Source organism: Elephantulus edwardii, unplaced genomic scaffold (assembly GCF_000299155.1).
Source record: "Elephantulus edwardii isolate Elephantulus edwardi_28Jun2011 unplaced genomic scaffold, EleEdw1.0 scaffold00129, whole genome shotgun sequence".
NCBI lineage: Eukaryota > Metazoa > Chordata > Mammalia > Macroscelidea > Macroscelididae > Elephantulus > Elephantulus edwardii.
Genome location: NW_006399879.1, coordinates 6,454,097 through 6,463,604, shown reverse-complemented (window position 1 = coordinate 6,463,604; position 9,508 = coordinate 6,454,097). Strand labels below are relative to the sequence as shown.

At 61.7% G+C, this 9,508-nt stretch overlaps 1 protein-coding gene across 1 annotated transcript in view; it reads right to left on the bottom strand.

Moving 5' to 3' along the window:
• Positions 1-1,632: 1,632 nt before the first annotated feature.
• The window catches only part of DOK7 (docking protein 7), a 27,671-nt gene continuing 19,795 nt past the window's right edge, over positions 1,633-9,508 (bottom strand). The window contains exons 6-10 of the mRNA XM_006893663.1: positions 8,612-8,722; positions 7,205-7,944; positions 2,661-2,703; positions 1,871-1,993; positions 1,633-1,763 (exon numbers count right to left, since the gene is read on the bottom strand). Coding sequence (XP_006893725.1) covers positions 1,633-1,763; positions 1,871-1,993; positions 2,661-2,703; positions 7,205-7,944; positions 8,612-8,722 — 1,148 coding nt within the window. The remainder of the gene's footprint in view (positions 1,764-1,870; positions 1,994-2,660; positions 2,704-7,204; positions 7,945-8,611; positions 8,723-9,508) is intronic.

Sequence of the window (9,508 nt, the reverse complement as noted above, 5' to 3'; positions counted from 1 at the left end):
GAGTGAACTGTGGCCCTGGGGTGGATTGCGATCCTGGAGTGGACTGCGACCCTGGAGGGGACTGTGACCCTGGAGGGGACTGTGACCCTGTGAATAGCAGGCCATTCACCCTGCACTGTTCACCAGCCCTTAGGTGCACACACCCACCCCAGACCACCCCGCCTTGGGCCTTAGCCACACCTGACTCGCCCTGCACGTGGCCTTATAGCAGGATGGCTGGCCACATCGCCAAGCAAGGACAAATGCACCGGCCCGGAGAGTGGGGCTCATTCCCGCAGCCTGCGGTCAGCATTGCCAAGACCACAGGAGGGCGGTGTAAGCAGATGCCAGGCAGCCACAGGACTGGACCCCTGACTGCTTGCTGTCAGCTGGCCTGGAAAAGTTGTCCCAGACCTGCTGGGGTGCCTGGGGTCCCAGGGCTATTTCAGAGGACAGCCCTGTCCAGAGGGTGACTACTAGGGACGTCTACCTGAGACCCGGATGGACCTGCCCTTCTTTCCGGAAGGCCATCCATAGATCTGGGCCTCCTGACCAAGCCCAGGGCTGGCCCTCCTTGCTGTCAAGTTCTGGCTGAGTCAACCAGAGGGCAGGTGTGGTGGGGCCCACAGACAAGGAAGAGCTAACCAACACAGACAGACAGACCCCCAGCTGAGGAGGAAAGGAATTGCCAGCCACCTGCACACTGGACGAGAGGCTGACAGAGCTTCATGGTGACCTGGGTTGAGGGAAGGGGCGGGGGGGAGGGGGTGTGGACCAGTGGATGAGATGAGTGGTGGCCAGGTGGATGAGAGGATGGGCTTGTAGACAGGCAGATGGATGGGTGGACAATCTGATGGCTGGTGACCAGGAGGGTGGATGGAGCAGAGGAAGGAGGGAGGACTCATGTCAGGACACCAGGCAAAGGCCGAGAAAGACAACATCTCACTCCATCAGGAAAATAACACCATTTTTAAAAATAGAATGTTCGAGAGTTTGAACTATTTACAGGACAACCTGACACAGGTACCAGGAGGGAATGATGGGTGAGATACATCTGCTTGTGTGTGGGAGGGATGCCCCAGGCTGATGGGCACGGCTCCTGGGCAGCCCTCTGTGTTCCCTGGGGTCAGCTGACCATCCAGGTGGGGTGAGGCCTCCACAGGAGGTGGGGGGCCCTGGAAGACATGGCCTCTTCAGCTCTGGGGCTTCTTGGGGGGCTGTGCCTGCTGTAGGTCTGGGCTGAGCTGACCCTGAGAGGCATGTCCACTGCAAATGCGGTCCCTCGAGGGCTGCGGGACGGCTCACTGTTCAGCACGTGCCAGGCCACCTGCAGCCCAAGGCCCGAGGCCTCGCCCCTCACCCTCAGGTCCAGCATGGCGTCCAACAGCAGGAGACTGGTAAATGCTGGGCAGTGAACCAGGAAAGAGGTCATCCCCTGCCCATGCTGGATAGACAGGGCACCCCTCTTCTGCAGGAGGCCGAGCTCTCCATCCTGAGGGGATAGGGCACCCCTCTGCTGCAGGAAGCCCAGCTCTCCATCCTGGGGTGGACAGGGCACCCCTCTTCTGCAGGAGGCCGAGCTGTCCTGGCTGGGCTGGACCCTGGCCTTGAGCCTGGACTGTCACGGGCACCGAGTGGCCATGAAGTGTTGGCTCAGGGCTGCGGGCGCCTCCGCTCCAGCTCGGCCAGCCGCTCCTCCCGGGCCTGCGCATGCCGCGTGCCCACCCTGTGCGCCATCTCGGTGGCCGTGATGTCGATAAGTGCGTACCTGGACGTGCTGGCCCCTACAAGTGGGTGGGGGTCAGTAGCTGCCCAGGCCCGGGACCCCCACCCCTGAAACATGGCAAGGGGAGGGTCACCGATGGGGCGAAGACTTGGGGCCCATGCTCACCTCGGATGCCCGGCCCAGCGCCTTGCAGCTCCAGGCCCAGGTAGTGTAGCTGCCCCCCAGCCGAGGGGCTGACCGGCAGATTCACGTAGGTGGGTGACGCGCTGTCCCTGGGGCCCATGGTTCCTGCAGGGGAGGATGAGGCCGGGGGTGCTGACCATGACTGCACAGCTGCTGAGTCTCCCATCTCGGGGTCGGCGCCCCGTCCAGCCCTGCTACACCCTCCCAGACCCTGACCACGGGACTCACCAGACCCCAGGTCACTCAGCATCACAGGACGATGCAGCACCAGCCCCAACCCCTCAGATGACACCCCCTCAGTCATCCTTCGTCCTGCCTTGCCCCTGCCCCGCCCCCACGTCCTGGCCTCTCCTTTTCGTGCAGTCTAGTAACCCCATAACCATCATGCTTAGCCCCTCAGAAAGTTCCCAGAGGGAGCAGCAAGCCAGTGTGCACTGACCATTGCCTGGCCTCACTACACAGCTGGACAGTCCCAGGTCACTGTCCCTGGCCACTCTGCTGGACTAGACATGCTGTCACTGTCCCTGCTGACACTGCAGGGCCAGGTACTCAGGTAATTGGCAAAGTTCCTGGCCACCCACAGGGCTGGACACACAGTCCACGGTCACGGTCCCTCTCTGGGGAAGCCCCCTCACTCACACACATCTCTCCCCAGCTGGCGCCCACCCAGTCACCACATCACCCTTTGCCTAACCCTAGTCCTAACCCTCACTGGACCACCCACAGAGGAGTGGCCGGGGCCTCGGGGGTCGGGGTGGAGAGGGGGGCTTACCTGCACGCAGTGCCAGGAGCCCGGGCGGTGAGGCAGCCGCTCCCTGGACCAGAGAGAGCCCCGTGAGAATGTCACCTGACCCCTTATATCCCGTACCCGGAGCCCAACCCCCATGGAAACGAGCCAACCTGCTGGGCCCCTGACTCCCCTCAACTCATCACTGGCAGTGCCAGCCCTCCCGGGCCCAGCCCACATGCAGCCACCACCCATGGGTCCTGGGGGTTGGATATCTTGAGCGACGTGTGTGTTTACTGGGCCCCTGAGTGAAGCCACAGCCGGCCGGTACAAGCAGTCCTCGAGGGCACGGAGCCGGGAGTGGCTGCCCTCTGGGGACCTGGCGTGACCTGCAAAGCCACCTCACACTGGGCCTCGTGCAGGGAAGGTGGTAGAGGTCTCAGCTCAGCAGAGGTTCAGCGGCTCTGTCTACCCGGAGGTGCCCAGGATGAGGGAGGCCTGGTGACCCCTGGGGGGGCACAACCGCCCTCAAAGGTGTGTCAGTGTCACTCCAAGCTCTGGATCTAGGAGACAGGGCTGGAGAGGTAAGCACTGTACCCTCAGAGCCCTGGGTGGGGGCCCAGTGCAGGTTGTGAGACCCCCAAAGGAGAGGGCCTTACAAGGCCCAGGACCAGGAATTTGAGCACCTCCAGGCCGGGGACAGGCACCCCCGGTTCTGGAACCAGGGGAGCCTTGGGGTGGAGACAGGAGTCTGGACCTGGGTGTGAAAGTGGGCCTGGCATGGGGAGGGGACCCCAGCAACCAGAGCTGAGCTGGGCCAATGCAGGTAGATGGGTAGCTACCTGTCTTGCCCATGCCACCTCTTCTGGAGATGGACCTGGTCCAGGAAGGGACATAGATGCTGTGACGGACATGTTCCCACACACTCTCCGGCCTCCCAGAAGCTGATGACCCAGGAAAACGACCGGTCTTTCCCCAGCCACTGCCCTCCTCGCTGGGAAGGGGGTCCAGTCCTCCATAAAGCAGGAAATCCCCCACACCCACCTTTAGGAGAACACAACAGGGATCTTGGGGTCTGTGTGTGCCCCAGGGATGCCACATACTTTTGGGGACCAGCTTTCTGCAGGTTGACATAAACCCAAATGCTAATATTTGTCAGATAAAGCAGAGGCCTGAGGTCAGGGGAGGTTTGTCTGGTTTCCCTGGTCCAGGAGGACTGAGGCTGGGCCACCACCTGGGGGTGATGTCACTGGGGTGGGGTGGGGCACCCTGCACGTTGCACTGCAGCCATGTCCCTGAGTCACCAGTCTCCCCAGGAATGAAGCAAAGCATAAGTAGAGGACGAAGTGGCCCCTCATGGAAAGCTTTTCCTGCGGGGAGGCTAACCACTCATCCTGGGACCACCAAGGCTGGAGGAGGAGGCAGAGGTCCTCTCCTCTTCAGACTCAATGGCCAGGGCCCCAGCAGCGCCCCCAGGGTCACCGTGTGAGGGGTGGAGGCTAGATAGATGCTCCTCACCCTGTGTGGTACCCCCTGCTCTCGGCCCTGCCTGGCTGCCCCACTGAGGTGACCCAGGACCACAGCTGCACATGCGCTTCCACCCCCTCATGTCTCAGCCTGTGCCTCCCCTAGGCCAGCAGGGGGTGGGGCCAGGCCCTGATGGCCAGCAGAGGAGTGGACACTGGATGGAACCCCAGGACTCACAGCCCCCTGCCTTCCTCCAGCTCAGCAGGGGAAGGGCACAGGAAGGGGCTCAGGAGGCCCGACCTGCCTGCAGGCCTGTGCCAGGAGCTTTGGCCTTTGCTTCAAGAAAAAGGTGAAGGAGTGGAGAGCGGCCCGGTGGAAACTCTGCTGGTGGTGTGCTCATGGAACACCTGCACATACTTCCCCTAAGACCTCCTGAGCACAGCCCAGCGAGGCATGGGCCATTCCCACCTTATGGAAGAGGAAACTGAGGCTCAGAGAGGTGTCGAGACTCCCCTGGGATCACCTGACCAGGAGGGTAGGGTAGCTCACTCGCAACTCCACACTGCCCTAACCTTAGCCAGTCAGCAGGAATCCAGCCCTGATGGAGGGCGGGGCAGGAAGGGCAGGGCTCAAGGGCAGAATCAGGACCAGGTGTCCCTCTCACTTGGATATGGGGAGCCTCACGCCTGAGCCCAAGGGACCAGCAAGGAGTGCTCAGATCACAGGAACATAGCACTTGTATGCACACATGCACACACATGCATGTATGAATGACCATGCATATGCGCATGCATGTACATGCACACACTAATACACACCCTTAAACCCATGCATACACGTGCACACGCACACGAATTCATGCTCACGCACACATATACACTCGTGGGCACATTTGCACACACACTAATGCACGCCCTTACACCCATGCATGCACGTGCACGTGCACACTAACACATGCTCACACACACACATACACTCATGGGGACATTTGCACACATGCACTAGTGCATGCACGTGCACACATATACACTCATTATGCACATGTACGCCTTCACAGCCATTCACACATATGCATGCACACACATCCCCCGACAGCATTCACATGCACATGGGCGTTCACAGCCATGCGTACCTACAATGTGCAAATCAGCCACACTCAATCCCTGGTCCACATATGTACATGCATATACATGCAAGCACATACAGGTCACACACTCCACCCTGATCCCCCCATATATGCCACGGCAAGTGTATTCATAATATGCATGCACACATATCAACACACGTGCTAACATGCATGCAATCATACACACACGTGCTAACATACATGCAGTCATGCACACACAGGCATGCGCTCACACCTCTCACACTTAGCCTTTGGTGCACGAAGCATGCATGTGCACACACACATGCATCCATGAACCTGCAACCATTAATTCAGCCTGTTGCTCATATGCATGTAAACACTATTACACACGTGTGCACACACTCACACTCAGGAATGTGGCCATTCACATAATTGCTGGTCCACATGTGCATGCACACAGCATGCATGCATATGCACATATATGCACACATAGCACACGTGCACACACTACCTGCAAAGCATTCAGGCTTTAGACAAAGCAAGACAGAAAGCCCTGTGCTGAGGGCCAGGGCCACTCTCTGTGACCTGCAGGCCCAGGGTGGCCAGGCCCCTGAGGAGTCCAGCCCAGGACCAAGTGGGGAGCCAGGCAGGGAGGCAGAGGGAGCTGGCCAGATGGAAAAGACAAGGTCTTAAGAAAAGATAATTTTATTTCAAGTCTCCAAAGGTGTTACAAAGTGTCAGGTTTAAAGTGTAAAAGAGCAACATGGTCAACCACACAGAGTTGAAGCAGGTGTCTCCAAAGGCAACGTGGCCCTGGGCAGAGCCAGGTGGGCTTCCAGAGCAAGATGGACACAGGACAGGCTTCCTAGCACGTCTAGAGCCACACGTCCACGGTGCAGGTAGCACGAAGCGGCTGACATTCCATGCAGCTGGGGTGACCACACAGGCTCCCCACTTCAGACTGACATCCCTGGAGAAACCCCACCTTCCCCATCACCCACACCTCCCCATGGTCCTAGTGACCAGCTTCTGCTCCCCAGAGTGACCGGCAAGAGCAGGCTGGGAGGTGGTCTTTCCTGATCTGCTAACCAGATACACAGCATAGCTGAGTGAGTGGCCAGGGACCCTGCCCTACCCCTCCCCAGGGAGCCCTCAGGGGCTCAGGGGAACCTAGTGTGGAGTGAGTGGCCAGGGGTCCAAACCAGGCCCCAGAGTTACCAGACCTTGAGTATTATCAGTTTCCTTCCCATAAGGTGGGGAGTCCATGCCCCCTCCCCTGCATGGGCATGAGAATCTCATGGAAGAAGGGCTGCCCGGCCTGAGGCTGCAGAGGGCTCGGGCTCAGCCCTGATGCTGATGCTGTCTGCAGAGGCTCAGCACTCATCCTGATACTTATGCTGTGAGTCCAGATCTGCAGAGACTCTGCACTCATGCTAGGAACCCAGGGCTGCAGAGGGCTCAGCACTGATAACTGCGCTGATGCTATGAGCCCAGGGCTGCAGAGAGCTGAGCACTGATGCTGGTGCTTTGAGCCCCTGGACTGCAGAGGAGCTGGGCTCAGCACTGATGCTGGTGGACCTGGGCTGTGAGGACCATCTCAGCGGCTGGATGCTGGACACATTAAGGCCACCAGGAGGAAAATCCATGAGTCAGTTCCGAGAGGCGGTGATGGCGCTGGGAGAAGCTCTTTGTCCACTCAGTCAGTGAGGGCAGCACAGCCCCCAGAACCCTAAGGTGGGAGCCTACAGCACCTCCTGAGGCCCCAGGTCCTACTCCAGAGCCTTGTGGTTCTGGCACACAAGCAGGAAGGCTGGGCCCAAGCCCTGCTTCCTGAGTGTCTCCACCCCGAGCCCCTGCTCTACGTGCAGAGGACCTGCCAGCTCTCCAGGCACTCAGCCAGCCCCAGACGGCTCAGGAGACTGGGGCTTCCCACAGCCCAGAACAGAGAGGTCCTGTCGGAGGCCAGCCCCCTCCTCGTCCATCCAAGGGGCCAGAGGATGCCTAGGCAGTGGGGCCTTCAGGGAGGGGGCCTTACCTTGTACCCCCCACAGACAGGGCACACGGAAAAGCCAGCTGGGCTAGGCCCTGCGTGGGCACCACCAGTCTCCCATGGCTCGCTGGATGCTGGGCTGGACGGTGTGGCCTCTGCCGCCTGCCCCCACCGTTCTGTGCCTGGCCAGGCAGAAGAGCACCCCTCGGCCGAGTCCCCGGTAGTGGTGACAGCTGTCCCTCCATCGGAGCCACCCTGCATGGCCAGGCCCTGGTCCCTAGGCGCCTGCCGAAGGCTGCGAGGTGTGTCATAATGTGGTCGAGGGACCCCGGGCACCTGGTACTCCGCCGCCCAGGGGGCTGTGCCAGGAGGGCAGGTGCACAGGCGGGGCTCAGGGGCTCCGGGTGCAGGCGGCAGGCTGAGCAGTGAGCCAAAGTCCTCGGGGGCTGGCCACACGTCCAGGCTGCTGCCCGCGTAGGATGAGAAGCTGCCGGAGCAGGACGAGTGGCTGCCGGTGGCAATGCCGCTGTCCGAGGAACCCTGGCGGCCGACCTCCTGCAGCTGCCGGGGCCGCAGGGGCTTAGGGGGAGGCTGGGAGCTGCCAGATCCAGCCTCCCCTGAGGCTGAGGCCTCACCCAGGTGCAGGGATCTCGACGTGGCCAGCCCCTCCTGCGACGTGCTGGCCGAGGATGAGGATGGCTCTGGCCAGGGCGTCAGCCGGCTGCTGGCACTGACATCCGAGTGGCTGGCCTCGGACGAAGAGCTGGACAGGCTGCGGTCATCCCCTGGGGTGAGAGAGCATCTGTGTGGGAGGCTGGGCTGGGCAGGGAGGGCCCAGGGTGCACACAGGGTCGGGGTGGGGCCTTCAGAAGGACCAGCAGCTTCAGGGGGAGTCTGGTTGGGACACAGCGCTGCAGGGCCCAGAGGACTCGGGCCGGCGGGGGGCAGGTCTGGGTGGGCTCAGGGTGAGCTGGGGGTCCTGGGGGACCCCTCCTAGAGAGGGTCAAGCAGGGCTTGCAGCGGCTTAGGAGGTGAGTCCAGGGCAAGGACGGGTGGGCTGAGAAAGGCCCAAGCGGTGAAGAAGCTGCTCACTCTTTTCCCAGGGCCCCCTCCTCCTCCCACAGCCCCCTGAGCCTTCCTGTCCCACTCTGGAGCCTCCAGCCTCCTCCCTCCTAGGCCCTCTCTCTCTCCCCAGACTCCTGTCGCCCCAGATCCCTCCCTCTCTCCTCAGCCCCTCTTGTCTCTCCTCTTTTTCTTCCCAGCCCCCTCTGTCTCTCTCCTGCCCCCTCTCTCCAGCCCCTTCTCTCCACCCCCTTTCTCCAGCCTCCTCTCTCCAGCCCCCTTCCTCTCTCCAGCTCCCCCTCTCTCCCAAGCCCCCCACCTCCTGCCAGCTCCTACTGTCTCCCCATCCTCCTCTCTCTCCCCAGTCCCCTGTCCCCAGCTCACACCAACCTCTGCTGCCCGGCCGTCCTGAGTGGGACAGGAGGCTGAGCCGCTTCTCCAGCTGCAGGGTTTCCTGGGTGGCTCGATCCTCCATGGCCAGTGGACCCCCAGGGCTCGGGTCTGTGGAAGGGGACAGTCAGAGGAGGCCCCCCACCTCCAGCCCCAGCCCCTCTCCACACCCACAGGACCCTTCAGGACGAGGACTCAGGGTGTGAGGACTCCAGCTCCAACGTAAGGTCCAGGCGAGAGGCAAGCCCTCACCTGGACCCCAGATAACGGATCTCTCACTCAGGTACCCCAGATCACTCCCCCACCCAGGCCCCAGGCTCCAGGTTCCTGACCTGGCTGACCACACACCCCAGGACTGGCCCCTGTGTGGGCATGGCCCAAACCCCCCACGTAGAAGGGCCCACCCTACTGGACCCCCTGAATCCCAGCTCTGACTGTTGTCACCAGGCCACTTGCCGCCCTGCCACCTCCAGTGCCACCCTGCCTCCCAGCTGGCTCAGCCTCATCCTGCCCATTCGTCCAGCAGAGCTTGTGCAGGCATCCAGTCCTCCCTCCTGTGGCCTCACATCCACACACAGGGGACGCCGCGTTCTGCCCTGGGGGCTCCCTCGCCTGACAGTCTCCCCGCCCCCTTTCTGACCAGAGAAACCACTTTCTATGGCTATGTCTGTGACTGCCAGCAGAGGGCGCGGCTGCACTTCCTAAACGGAGTCTCGGCCGTCCAGCCAGGAGCCGGCGTACCCAGGAGCCTGCACCCAGGAGCCTGCACCCAGGAGCCCTCACGCCCAAGAAGGATCCTGCACCCAGGAGCCTGCACCCCGGAGCCTGCATCCAAGCCTGCACCCCGGAGCCTGCATCCAAGCCTGCACCCCGGAGCCTGCATCCAAGCCTGCACCC